A 15,467-nucleotide genomic window follows, 5' to 3' on the forward strand; every position below is an offset into this window, starting at 1 on the left:
CTGGAGCAGAAAAAATATAAATATTTAATTGCTTCTGACTAAAAGATATTATATACATATGTCAAACCAAACCCAAATGTCTTTGGATATTAAAAGCAGCATGCAATTCACAACATTTTCTTCCTAGCATCTGAACTATAAAATAAGCTTTTCCTCAGTAGTGTTGTGTGATATAGCTGCTGAAAGAAACATCTGCTCAATAGTTGTAATTTTCTCACTGTGTAATGCTCCAAATGATGTCATCTTTTCTGTCCCATAAGTTAATTTTTATGTCTGAATCTTCATGTTTTGGCATTTGTCTAGGGTGTCTACTACAAGCCTTGGGCTGTGTGGGAATCTCAATGCATGCTATAAACATTATATTTTTCAGATAGAGAAACAACAAAGCATGGAACAATGTAGGATCATCCCAGAAATTTTATAAACCGTAGGAAAAATGTTCATGTTTAATTTCATTATAACAAAGTACATTTATTGTAATAAAGTAATTTTATAATAGATGGATTAATACATAGAAATCCTGTATATTTGATACTCAGTGTATATCTACTATGACCAATAATTCCATATGTTGGTAATAATATTTTGCTTATGTCTGTGTAACGCTTCGATCTAGCATAAATTGTACAGATGTCTGTGTGAAGGATCCACTTTAAAGAGTCAGAAATGTTTCAATATAAGCTGCTACATTTCTTAGGGTTAATCTGTGTGTTCCAAAAACATTGGCAACAAAACCTGAATGAAGTAGAAAGAAGGAATCTCTGCATTTCAGAAAAGGGGAAAGAACTACAAGCATAGGAAAGCATTTCTATACTCACTGACACTGGGTAGCATTACAGATTGGCAAAAAAGAAGTAAGATTTTGTTCAAATATCTCACGGTGCATTGTTTCATTAAATAAAAATAAATATGTAGTCTGTATTTTAGAATTTCAAGTCAGAAGGCCTTGGGAATTAACTCTACAGCTGACTGGCACCCTATAGTCAGCATATACAGGGACACATAGATAGGAGTTCTGCAGAACACATTGTACTAAGCTGTGAAAATTCAAAATGTGCCCTGAGATATGTGAGCATAGTAAAATGAAATCTCCTGTAGGATTTAGTAGTTGTGTTAAAAGACTTTTCATCCATAAAACGTGTAGAATTTTTAAATAGATTAGCAGCTTGAGATTCTTTTCCTCCTAGAAATGTTCCCTTCTGTGCACAAATTGCTATTGTATACTGAATATTGCAGTTTTCTTTATTACAGCTGGAGGAGACATTTGATTCAAGAAGCTCAGCTGTTTATTCTTATGTCATTACTACTTGGCCTTTTCATAGCTGCTATGGGGAATAAGAGAAGAGGCTGCTAGTGACATCTTCGCTGTTTTTCTGTAGACTTTTTCTCAGGCTTGCAGCCATCAATGGCACTGATGTCCTTAATGACTTTTTTTTTTTGACATTGTCCCAAAGGCATTACTCAAAAATAGTATTACATTCTTGCAATTTTCATTTCACTAATGAACTAGAAATATCTCACCATAATGCAGAAGTGGTAGCCAGAATAATATTGCTATTACTATTCAGTTCTCCTAAGTACGTTCTCCAGCTTCCATTTTGCTGGAAACTATATAGCCTGTCATATGAAATTGGAAGATTTTGCTATGCAGTCAGGAGCAAATCACTCAAGTTTTGGATAATTGCTAGTTTTACTTATTTGTCATTTTTAGTAACAAATGAAATAATTGTAACTACTAACCAGCCAACTGCGTGAAGTTACAGTGCACACAGACTGTTCTTTCTCTTGTATCATTTAGGTTTCTCTACAACAGTGGAATTTCTGTATGAATTACAATATCAATCAAATGAAATTAAATCTCAGCTTGGAGCTTTGGTTGGTATACATCTGATTCAAAGAGAACGGGATACAGAATCCGGGATCGTAACACTGATCTTTAATATAGTGTTTACACCTAACAAACCAATGAGGTAAGCTCCTGTTCTTTATACCAACAGAACATGCAATAAAATCCTGTCTGGTCACTCTTAGCTATGTAAAGAACTCCCTGCAATGTTTTAGTCATTTTGTTTTCACCTCTGAGATCTATTATTTTAGATTTTGACTTGCTACTTCTCAGTATTGGTATTAAAACTGACTGGTTTTTTTTAATGCCTGCTAGATGGTTCTGTTGAATTACTGCCTTAGTCTGTGTGTGCACCAATTTACTTCTAAACACTGGAGTATTGAAAGAGTTCCAATGAAAATTATTTTTTCTCAGAATTTGTGGAAAGCATACAGACAAGATGGTTTGTTATTCTTGATAAACTTTTCCTAGATGAGCATGTGTGTGTATTCTTTGGCTGGATGGAATGATTGAATTTGAAACTAGTCTCTAGTGCCCCAGTAACAACAGTCCACAGGAAAACATTACCCTCTTTTATAGCTGCGATGTGAAAAATGATGGATTTGCTGTCATTTACATTAGTACATCCCACCTCTTTAAAAAGAAACTGTGAAAGGGAGATACTTTCAGAGAGAGAGGGAAGTTGTGCCTTCCTTTTGAAGCAGTCAGATGTGTATGGGGAGGAAAGAAGCTTCAATAACATGCAGGCACACGGTAAATTCAGAGGCTCCACATTACCAGGAAGGTTAGGGAGCAGTCACTGCCAACTATCATGGGTTGCATGCAAAAAGGGTATTTTTAGGATGCAGAAGGGAACTGAAATAAACAAAGAGCAAACCTTTAGGAAACACTATCCACCCACACCATACAGTGCCATTGTGTGAGAGGAGAGGTTAATTTAGAAACCCTTTTTATTTCTACTCTGTCCTTTTTTATTTTATTATTTTTTGTTTTGATTTGTTTTTTTATCTTTGTGTACTTGAGACCTATCAGGCTTCATGTAGAGGACTCAATGACTGCAATTAATTAGTTTCTTTATCTTCAGAATCTACAGCACCAACTCTCAGATGGTCTGAAAACATCAGAAGCTGGCACGTTTTCTAAAGTACATAGAGCTTCGTCAGATCTATCTGATTCTAATTTGAACTGCTAACATGTTCTGGACCAAATTCTCCTCTAACATTACAGTAAATAAAGAATAATGAGCAAACCAAATTGAGTTAAACAAATTTAACTCAATAGAGAGTAAGCAGAAGAAGAATCAAGTCTCATGGCTGTGACCATCATTTTAGTTTCATATTATGTCCTTTCTTGTACTTTACTGTGAATATCAAGTGCTATTTAGTCTACATTCCAGTCTAAGTGCAACTGATATGTACCATGTCACATAAAATTAAGGATGTATTCCAATTTAAAGCCATCTGTATTTTCATTTTACTGTAGTATAATTCTACACACTCGAGGCTTATTTTGGACATTAATTTACTCAGTTTATGTTTTATAATGTTGTTCTATGTATTGAATGTTTTTATCTGAAATTTTAAGGAATGAAGCAACTCTCGTAGTAGAGTGCACTACAGGAGGTGTTTGGAAGTTTCCAATGCTGTTCATTGCTACGGAACCAGAAGTGGATGATGTCATCAACATTGAAGCAGTTGGCCTGAATAAGGAATCTGTAGTTGGTTTTAGGCTTACAAGCCAGACAAGGTAAAAATATTTATGATAAAGTATCTATGCAGTTTTCTGAGGCTAAAACTCATGCTCAAACACATCAGATAGGATAGATTTGGGCAACAGAAACATAACAACTGGCCTGTAGCTATTTCAGTAATACATCATTAATTTCAAATGCTGCATTGTATAGGTAACAAATGTGATTTTGAAGCTGTACTGTACAAAACAGAAGCATTCTACATTTAGGCTGTAGCCCCTCAAGAGAAAATTTGCAGAATAGATCCCAATGGTTATGTTATGACTTTAAAGTTTTGCCCTAAAATGCTTTTGTGTGTTAAAATGTGTAACATGAATTTGAGGAAGGTGTGTCGTGATATTAAGGGCTCACTATTAAAGCCTTAATGTTTTTACTAACAGATTGTTTTTCCAAGTATTTTGTACTTACACAAAGTTAAAAACAATCTTTTGCATTGTGCTTTAAAAATTTTTAAATGTGCCACTTTTTTTAAGTATTCCTGTTTTATTATATAAGCCTGTTATGAATTCATCTCTACTCTGCCTTTTCACTAGATAAAATAATTCTTCCGTATTTTCTTACTCTCCTTTTTAAAAGTCCTGCAGAAATCTCCGTTAATATATTTTTTACATACTTTTCATTATTTTCTCAGAGTTTCATAATGTTATAGCAAACCCATAGTGTCATTTGTCTACAGCAGAAAGTGAAGGAATAAATTGTGTGGTATTGATAGATAAGTTTTAAAATAGTAAACAGTGAACCTGAAGAATCATGACGCTTGCAATCTAATTAGCTCATGGAAGTTTTTAAATTTCCTTTTTTCTTTAAAATTGACTTTTTTTACTGTATATCCTGAAAGTGTGCTAGATATGCTGATTGATAGTTAACTTTCATTGTAGGTGCATGCTTTTCTTGCATCCTCAACAGGAAGGGTCCTTGGTTCCAACTGATTTTTTTTTTTAAGAGCTTATTTCCAAAAGCTGCACATCTAAGATGGGCAGTTGTTTCAGCTTTTAGATGGCTGTCATTGACGATAATTACTGAGGACTCTGAAAAATGCTCCTATCACAGTGTTCAAGTTAACAGCTTCAACAGAATGGGCTGTTTCAGGAACAAAAGTGAAGCAATTGCTCTGGCAATACTGTAATCTCCTGGTAGGTGTTTGATAGTAGTGAAGAGACCCAATGTTCTCTAGAAAGGCGTTATAAAACCTGAATCATTATAGTTATATAAAGAAGGAGCCATGATGGAAGACAGATTTCCTTTTTCCCTTAAACAAATTCCAACTTTATTTTACCTAACAAGGGTTCCCCCCATACATTTCAAATATGAAATGTAACACTTGCATGTACTGAATAAGCTCAGTGTTGTAAATAGTGCCAATAACTGCTCTGTAAGTTTTATATTGCTTTATCTTATCTTTGATTTGCTTAGGAGCTTTTGGTGTTGGAGGTTTTGTTATAGAAATAGAACAGTCAGCCAATCAACATTTAGCATACAGGATCTGCAGTTTAAAAGCAATTACACAAGAAACCCATATTTTACAGATGTAATTTAATGCTTGAATAACTCAAATGACTTAGATTAAAAATAAACCCACGAAATATTAAAATATGGATTAAAAGTTTCAGTTGGGATATGGAGTGTCATCCTATAGACCTTCCCTGAAAAAAAATGATCGGCCCTTTAGAGTTTTTCTTAAGTAAACAGTTGGTAGAAGAATCCCATACAGAATCAGTTCTGGTACTTAGAGAGAGGTGGGGTTTTTTTCACCCTGCCTGTAGATGCCTTCTGTCTTTCTTTCTTATGCTGAGTAGTACCTCATGGCACTGCTACTTTGAGAGTAACTGGGGGAGAAACAGAGATGTATTTCTGAGTAACCTGCTAGAAAGGGACTCTGCAGCTGTGTCTTTTTCTCCCTCTGCTACTTGCAGGACAGAGTGGCTGCACAGCATCACTGAGAAGACCTGTACATCTTTTTGGGCTAGCAGGGTGCATAGTGATGCAACAAAAATATTTGAGAACCACAGCCCCCTCAAAAGGCTCAGTATCTTATTAAGGACAGATTAGGATTCTGTTCTATATACCAAGTTGAATGAGGGTCTTCAGTGATCCCCAGAGCACCTTTGGTGACCACTACAAAGCTATGAGGTCAATGGTTTTAGCTTTCTTTTTCTTTACAGATACTACAACTCAAATGTGGGCTTCTCCCTTTAATTCCACCCTTCCCCAGCAAAATCCTCAATGCGTACGAAAGATTTCAGACTGAATTAATGATTTTCCAGTTTACCCATAACTACATTTGATGTCCTTGCTTCAGGAATGATGAACAGTTACAAATGGGAGGTAGTTGCTACGCTGCTCGCAATTGATCTGCAATAATGAAAGCTCTGAGAATCCATGCAGATATGTAACACTCTGTCTCTTTTAATACATTTAAAATTAACACACACACATGCCCCCAGTGAGAAACAGCCCAATATCTGCTTCAATAAATAATGAAAGACACAGAGAACGCAGCTAAGCAGTTTTGTTGTATGAAGAAAACTCAAATACATTTTTAAACCTGTCTGCACCTGGGACAGTTGTGATATATGAATAGTCCAATGTTTTACTTTCAGCTTTACAAATTCAAAAGGGACATATTGTTGAATGGTTTCTTGTAATGGCATTGAGATTGGTTAGAGTCAAATAAGCAGATTTCACTTGTTAAATAAGAAAAATCTGCCATTTTTTAAGAGTCACAGATGACCTTCATCAGGTTTTGTCATAAATGTAGGTTTAATTCAACACCAGCTGAAATCATTGGCAACATTTCCACTGAGGTAACTGGCTTTGATACAAGCCTCTAATGTTTCTGTTAACATTAGTATTTGTTTTAATACCAAATGGATTATTGAATGCCAATGGCAGCAGTATTAACCAAAAAGAACAGATAAAATCTTATCCCTGGAAATAAAAATTATAGAAAGTTGTTTGATATCTAGCTCAAATTATTGGTCTATTATTTTGTGTGATATCTGTAATTGAAACAGAGACTAAAAATTCCAGAAGTGATGCTTTGCTTAAGAAAACTATTGCTTCCTATATTTGTTTTGCTGAAAGTAACTTCTTAATGTATTTTTAATCAATTATGTTTTGGGATCAGAACAATTGTATTAATACAGAACTGTTTTTTTGAGAATATTTACTATTATATGTTGCAGTACAGAAATACTTAGATGGTTGGATTTATTTCTTAACGTTAAAATACTGATATCCATCTACAGCAGAATGTTACCTCATTTGTTTTCCAGTGAGAATACTTCAGTAGCCAACATGAAACATGTGGATAGATAAATATGAAAACTATGTTCACTTGAAAATTTTTTGTAAACTACATTACTTTTGAATGTTTAGTCAAGATGGTAGATAATTCTCTCCTGTTCATTCTATCTGCTTATTTCTCATACACAGAGCCTTCTTTCACCAACATAATTCTAGCTTTCCATGTACCTGTTAGTGATTGTTTTAATCGTGTATTGCTTCCCATATACAGTAAAATTTTATCCATCCTTCCATCCCAACCTCTTATTCCAGTCCTGTGTTTATCACAAACAGGATATTTCTTACACTGAAGAACTTTCTCAGATGAACTTAAACTATGCTTCAAAAAAAACCATACTTAGTCAGCACCTGCTATCACAAAAGCAAACAGGGTGGTATCAATATGGTCTCCACAGAGTAGTATCTGCAAAATCCAAGGCTCCACCCAATTATGGAAACAGCTAGAATAAAGAGAGAGTAAAAACAGGTGGACTGGGTAGATGAGAAGAAAGACGAAATTAACCTTTAAAATGACTGCATGTGCAGACAGTTATCTTAACCTACATTTCATATCTTGAACACCACTGTGGATATTTTCCTTATTTCTTCTAGGCACATTTCCTAAGGTATAAAATAAATGTTCAATTAAAAACATTCCTTGATCACACAAAATTAATTTTAATGCTGTCTGAAGAATAGCGAGCCACCCATTTTTTTTCTGTACCCTCCTTAATTGTGAAGGGAAAAACAAAAAAAAAGTTTACAGTTACAACTTTGAGAAATATTTCTATTTTACTGTAATTACTTGTGTATTTCATTAGAATTACCATAAGCCAGAATTATATATGCTGCAAGAAAATGAATTCATTAATTTCTCAGCACATGCACCCTCTCCTCACCCTCTCTCACATGTCGCTGTGCATGTTATAGGCCTGGATTCCTATGCCAATCTCTTTGTTACCAGTTCTGCAATATTCTACCATTAATCTAAAGATGTAATTAGAATACTTTATCTTAGCATCTCCCACATAGTGGCAGCTGCAAAGAACAAATGTTGACTGAGCTCCATTTTTTGGAGCCTGAACGGACAAGTGGAAAATATCAATAATGGTATACAAGCAGCAGAGCTTCCAAAAAGTTATGATCATCCTTTCTAATAACACAATACCTGACATGTCACACAGTTAGCCAGGAGCTGTATCTAGCCATGTCACCTGGACCATTTTTAGCAGGAAAAGTCAGTTTACCAATCTGCAAATATAGTACCCCCGGGTAGAACAGGAATGAGACAGACATCTTAACGTCTCTTGAAGATAAAAACACTAGCTCCTGCTTTGGTTTTACAACATGTACACAACAAAAGTGATGTTATATTTGGTAAAGCATTCCCTGACAGTCATTTGTCATGCAGTGTTTCTTCATATTTTTTGAAAATCCTTTAATTCTGAAGCAGTCTTTCCAACGCTATAGAGTGACAATTGAGTTAAAACTTTTCTGATGTCCAGAGTTCAGGATTTAGAGTGGTCAAATAAACCAGAGTTGGTTTTGGTACAAAACGTAACCAATTTTGATAAACAATGAGGATTTCCTATTTTTTTTTTTCCATTGCCATTTCCTTTGTTGAAAAGAAATTATCTAAATCATGCCAACTATCACTAATAATTTTATAGAATTTGACAACTGCATACAGTTAATAACTTTAAAGAACTTCAATACGTAATAACTGAAATTTCTTGTGTCATCCAACAGATGTTAACTACAAATTACAAGAAGTAAGTGTAGTTACAATTAACTATTTTTGGAAGCACATTGCAACATTTTCAAACCGTATCCCTTATTTGCTTAAGCAGTTATACACTTCACAGATTAAGACGTTTTGTTATTCTTTTTTTTAATTGAAAAAAAAAATCTTTTGATCAAAAGCACTATGTGTTGGTTTTTATGTATAGTTTGCAAAATGCTGAGTTTTGTAAAGGAAGAAATTTCTACAGGAATAATTTACTGCTTCACTAGTTTGAGGAAGAGAGGAGTAAACATTAAAGCTATTTTGAGCCTTAATTTAATAAAGACTTATATATTTCAGATTTTTATATTTTCATATTTTATAAGTTTTGCAGTGAGATCTCTATGGGAATATAAATTTTAAGATTTTCCTTAATTGAAGACATAAGACATTTTAGTTTACTAATTTGAAAATTATCTAACACAAGAACACTGACGAGCACAGACTGCTATTTAAGAACAGTGCGACTTAAGAACAAGATTAAAGGAGTAATTATAAATGTCTATTAAATGCTAGCTCAATTTCCACTCTTCGTGGTTGCCATGATTTCATTGTCCAATTATTATTTAAATTCAAATTAATAATTACTCTTGTTCATTATTTGAGTAAGGGCAGAGTTCATATTGTCTGATAGCAATACCAAACTATTATGACAGGAGTTATGGAACATGCAGGTGGGAAGACACATTTGCTTTCTCTGGTTTATATGGCCTCTGCCCTTATATTTACTAATTCATCTGTGCTTGGTTCGTGTGTGTTTTCAAAACTCTACACATCATTAAACTTTATCGAGTATGTTAGTATCTGCCATCCTCGAGTTAAAAAAAAGCCTTCTTGAAAAAATACTGACTGCCTCATAGCTGTCCTTCGTGGCTGAGAAATGACAAGCCAAACATTGACTCTAGAGCTGTTTTACCTGAAGCAGTAATCAAAAAAGAGGAATTAATTTTTAATCATTTTAAACCACACAATTATTAATCTTTAATTATACACTAAATATACAGACACTGAAAACAATAATGTCTGAAATTCAGGTGCTATCCTGGGAATTTTATCTCCAGTTTTCTCTGTACTATAGAAGATGAAAATGACAAGCAATTTACTTATGCTAGCGAGCTAGCCAGGATTCCAGATCATCTCAGTGATGTGAACATCAGTGAAAACACTGCTTGTTTTTTCTCAAGAGGCCATCTTTAGATATATTTTTAAAACAAAAATTCATGATTTATCAGCATTGCAGGCACTGTGAAAGGTTCCTGTTTCTGATTGTGTGTAAGTTTTTAATTGGTAGTTCTTGTATTGTCAGCCATATCTTCATCAGAATCCCTGCTGGCCTATCATATTATGGCTGTACATTTAATTTGCCAGAATTTCTATTTTCCTTATTTGGACATAGCTCCTACTTTGAGGGATATTTTGCATCCAGTAACTGACTTGACTCTTTTGTTTAAAACTGCCAGGCTTTGGGGAGGGAAGGGAAGGGAAGGGAAAAGGGAAGGGGGAAGGTTTTAGGTGTGACTATACGTGTTCATGTAAGTATATATGTGTATATGTATACATATGTAAGTATGTATGTGTATATGTATATATATTTTACTCAATACAGAAAAAAATTATAGCTGCCTCTAGTACCTTGTCCTCTAGTACCTTGTTCCAATGCTGTCAAGAAGCATGCAGATTTTCTTCAAAGCTTTTTATTAGCTTTTCTCCATTTTTCTTTATGAAAATTAAAATCTGACAAGGTTGATGCAATAAGATTTTTTCTCTGATTTGGCAAATATCTTATGTGCACAATTACAGATCAGTTTTGTGACTGTCTGGTCCCCTTGTCAGGACTAAAAAAACCTCTACTGTTGCATCACACCCTGCAAAGATGCAATTTCTGCAGGAATGAAGGCCTTATTTTCTTGTCTCCTGTGCATGCAGCCTGTCCCATCTCCCTTAGCATTTCATCATTGCATCTGTAGTCTAAGTCACACTCTTGTATGTCTTACAAAGACACAAAGTGCTTATTACGAGTTCTCATCCCTAACTACTTACCAGAAAACAGACTGAACATGGGAGATAAAGAAAGTAAGTACTGTCTTAAAATGTTCCTAAATCTAGGCTATAGAGCAATGATATTGGAAGTGAAGACCTGTGTTCAGGTTTCTATTTCCCAAACCAGAGTTTGAATACTAATCTCAGATGTTTTTGGTGAGTGCTCTACTCTGCTACTCAGTCTAAGAGGCATCACTTCTTTTTCATCCTGTGCCCGCCTTTTGTGTGTAGTAGATATGCTCTAGGCATTCACAGCTGAACAGTCCTTGTGGGAAACACAGATGTGAAAACTCCAGGCTTAGATGACACATAGACAGGAACTCAGGCTGTAGCAGGATTAGTGCTTATGGCCCAGGCGTATAAACTCAGCTGCACAACTTTAGGCACCACAAAAAGAGATTGCCACCATAAGTTTCATGTCACAAGACTTGAAGCGTAGTTTCAGACGTTCAGTAGTTTTGCCCACCTTGCTGCCACCTAAAGGAAAAGCTAGGCTAACTGTGCTAATGCACCCAAGTCCAATGGCACTGCTAAATGTCAAGTTGGTTTTTTTTTGAGGAGGCAGAAGCTTTTTGGTTTCCGTTTTCTGCACTGGCACTATTTGTTTCTACAAACTTAAAGTGTGACTTTTTTTCATGAGGGTATTTTGAATTTAAGAAAACCTTCCATGAGAACATATTCCAAAGGAGAGCTATTTTTAAATAAGACAGCATACACCCAGCATACCACCCACTGAATAGCACTTGGGCAGGAAACGTGGGACATTTCCGTAGAGATATGAATTGTCATAAAATATTAAATTTAACTTCTTTGTGAGTATTTTCTTTGAAAAACAGTGTTATTTCTGGTGTGACAATCCATGAATAAACAGATTTGAACAGCTTTTCTTTGAGATGCTGTCAGTTTTTCATTCTTCAAGTTTTATCGACTAAAAATGTGTTCCCTTTAAGCATGCATGATACTTGTCCTGCTGTACTGTGGCATGGTGTTGTGGATTATTTTTTGACGATGCTCTTGTATTTCTAGTTTCGATTTCTTGTTTTCTCTTTCTGTCCAGATAGTGATAGAGTTGTCCTCAGCAACACATATAAAGACTAAAAGGAGAATGCCTGACTGGAAAATACAAAAATATATATTCTTTTCATGCTGAGAAAGTTTATGTCAAGGAGTCCCTGAGGACCTGTGACAGACAGGCTTCAGTTTGGGATTGGCCTAAGATTGTTTTGTAGTCCTCAGCCACTGTATTTACCAGGAATAAGACATTTTCTTTGGTTGCAACACTACTTCCATGAAACTAGCAATTAGACAAGATCTGCAGTACCTGTGACAAAAATTCTTTGAGATAAGAGATATACAATAATATTGACAGAGGAACCTAATTATTATTATTAGTGCAATATCTTAAAGTGTTTAGTTTATGGGATATGAAAAATGTGGAAAACAGTGATAGAAAACTGTTATTTTTCCATAAGTTCATTTCAAGGCTTCCAGAACTCCCTCCCAATCTGGTAACGCTCCATCAGATTGCAAATTCAGTTCTAGTCATAAAACTTAATAAAATGGGTGGGTTCTCAGTTTTATTTGATTAGAGATAGGAAAAGTGGATTTTCACACTAACATGGAATTTATTTCTATCACTATTATTATATCTTTACAGGCCAGATGATTCTTCTCTTTCTAGTGGCAAATGCTATCATTATTCTGTAGTTATCATACTATTTATAATAGCATGTAAGTATGTTTGAAATGGAAGACCAGTATGCAGGTCCCTATATATAAAGATTATAAATATTTATAAATAAATGTAAATAATTACTACAGAATATTTCTTCTGTAAGAATGCTATTAATATTCTACATGCATTCCATGGGCTGCCAAGTTTCCTGAGTCATGCCATATGGTGGCCTAAGTGTTAGATTGTAGATAAATTGTATTAAGATACCGTAAAAGGCACAATAATGTCCTGTGCTTTTCTGTAGGAACCCAGAGCCATTCACTGCACACTTCCTGGCGGGCAGCGATCCTGACTTCCTTGTGCTGCCGCAAGCTGGAGAACTTCTTCCAGCAGGCACTGTGGGAACCCATATAATGGTTGGATTCAAGCCAAGGATGTATGGCAAGAAGCATACAGCAACACTTGTAATTCAGGTAAGCCTTCCTGAATGCAATACACAAATACACCTTCAGGAGTGGAAGGAAAAAAAGAAATCCTATACAAAAAAGTGGCATTGAAACACACAAATGCATGCACTGTGATTATTTTACTACTCTTCACTATGGACAAGAATAAAACTAAATTTTGAAAATTAAATTATGACAAGCTGGAAAAACATATTATACTTTAATTTCTATGTTATCCCTTTGCCATCATCACCAGAGACATATACTTATCTTGATATATTTGCCCCAACTCCATAGACAACATGACAGAATGACTTTTCACAGAGAATCAAAATAATCTTGTTAAGAACTGGTGGAGAATATATGAGTAATTGAATATGTGAGACCTAGGTTATTGATTTTCCATGTATTATACCCCCTAGGATCAAAGGCACTAGAAGCTAAATACTAAACTGTAGAAGACAGAATTTCAGAACAGGAAGCCAGGAATAACTTTTTTAAAACAAGCTTCAAAATAAACAAAAAGAATTTGTAGCCAAGTAGCTTCTGTGAGTCTGAAGGTCAGGAAACATTTGAAGACATTTATTCCTTCAGTAGTAAAAATGTTCCTATTACTGCAGGAATTAATTTTTAAGTCATTCTTTAAAAGAAAACTGTGGAAAACATACAGTAGCAGCAAACACCCCAGACTATCTACAAATCATGGTTTGCACTTTAAATCTATTCACTGCATGCTGGCAATGTTTTCAGGCTACTATATTAGAGTGAAACAGCAATATTGATTTAAAAAATAAGATGGTCAAAATAAAGTTGATGAAAAGATGCATAGCAAATAACTATCATGTTTTATCTCTCTGAGTGACAACTTGTGCAACAGTGAATAAGAAATTCAAATCCTGGAAAAACAAGAAGGCCCTTTAATCCCTCCTGCTTGTTTTCTTTAACCATATTAGGCATTTGATTAATTTAGTCTTTTTACATAAACAGCAGTGATGCTTATCGCTTTTTCATTTAAAAAGGAAAATAACTAGCTGAATTTATTCTGCGTTCTTTTATATTTACATAATGCTATATCACACATCTACAGAGCTCAGAAACTTCTAATGTAGTTCTGGAACTGAACTTCCTGGTTTTAGGCATGACACATGTAAATGTGCTAGCCATGTTTGTCTTTGGCTTAACTTCCATCAATAACAAAGAGCTTTAAAATAATGAATTTGTCTGGAATGGGATAAACATGATGGTCAAAGATTATTAGCTTTCTAAGAACTCAATCAGTAATTGAAAATTTCCTTTTAGGAATCTATCAGTACAGATGGGCTTTGAGTAATGGCATTTTTAACCTACATCAACTCATACCTAGAGTCTCCAGTTATGATCTAGGCAGACATCTCCACCTTTGGTACTGTGTGTGGGTGTAGGAAGTCACTCATACATATTACATGTACATATCAGATCACATCTTGTCCTATCTATTCTTGTATGTTCGAAAATACATTGACAACTCTTAATGCTTGTAGGTGCAATTTGGACCAATATTATACCATCATAGTATATTAGAGATATTTCTAACATTCTCACTCTAACTGAAGTATAAAGTTGTTTCAGTAATGTTTTGATGGGGCTTGTGTTCTCTTTGTTCTTAGTGCTAGTCCTGTTGTGTACACTGGACTTCCCCCTTTCCTCTCCACACAAGCTTTCATTCCTGTAGTTCTAACATAAGCCAAAGCAGCTGCGACTGTGTGTAATTTTGCTGCTGCGCTCTCAACATTGACCTGAAATAAGACTTGGTAGCATGTTGAGAATACCAGATACTCATGTCTGCCTTTCGTATTAGTTGCAATAATTTTCATTAGTGGCCTGGGGGAAACAGATTTAGTTAGATGGCAAAACCAGGATTAAATCACTCTTGTTTGGGGAATAGTAATGGAGGTGGTGAAATACAATTAATGTTGGACTGAACACTAAAGAACCTCTCTTGCACGTATCCTTTCTAGCCAATACATTGGCTGAGGCTTGTGGGCTATTTTTAGAAACAGTGAGGAAGTTTCTTTTCTTGTACAGTGTCACCTCTCTTTTCATGCTGCTGTAGTAAAGGGCTACAGCACTCTTGCTGTAAAATTTGTTTAGTTGCCCTGCTGAGAATCCAATCCTGAGGAGCTAATTAGCATTAAGAGGTTACAATTTGCCTTTACCAGGATTTAGTGTGTACATTTTATTAACATTTATGTATATATATAATTGAAATAATGTAGCCTCATTTATATTTTCTGCACACAAATCAGGTACTTCATGGGATATTTTGTGGATTCTTTGAGACTTTAATATTCATGAATACTTACAGTAGATTTTATTAATAGCAGAAAACCTTAATTACTTTGCTGAAGCAATTAAATGTTCTTTAACCACCATTAAAACTTCTGTTCTCATTCAACTACATATCAAAACAATTGAAGTTAGACACTTATTTGAATAGCTGTTAATCTTAATTTTGTAAAAGTAACACAGAAAATTACTTTAAAAAAATTCTGTAGATCAAAGAATGAAATACAATAAAAAGCCGGTAAAGAAAATAATCATGTTTGTTTCTGTAGCTGTGAAAGAAAACATCATAATCTAATCAAGCTACAAATAAGAAACAG

At 34.7% G+C, this 15,467-nt stretch overlaps 1 protein-coding gene across 1 annotated transcript in view; it reads left to right on the forward strand.

The window, feature by feature from the left end:
* Positions 1-15,467, forward strand: part of CFAP47 (cilia and flagella associated protein 47) — a 351,597-nt gene that overhangs the window by 326,990 nt on the left and 9,140 nt on the right. The window contains exons 61-63 of the mRNA XM_087759023.1: positions 1,799-1,970; positions 3,431-3,592; positions 12,684-12,852. Coding sequence (XP_087615149.1) covers positions 1,799-1,970; positions 3,431-3,592; positions 12,684-12,852 — 503 coding nt within the window. The remainder of the gene's footprint in view (positions 1-1,798; positions 1,971-3,430; positions 3,593-12,683; positions 12,853-15,467) is intronic.

The sequence above is a fragment of the Nipponia nippon genome, unplaced genomic scaffold, assembly GCF_047370975.1.
Source record: "Nipponia nippon isolate SJK-2023a ecotype South Korea unplaced genomic scaffold, ASM4737097v1 scaffold_2, whole genome shotgun sequence".
Lineage (NCBI taxonomy): Eukaryota > Metazoa > Chordata > Aves > Pelecaniformes > Threskiornithidae > Nipponia > Nipponia nippon.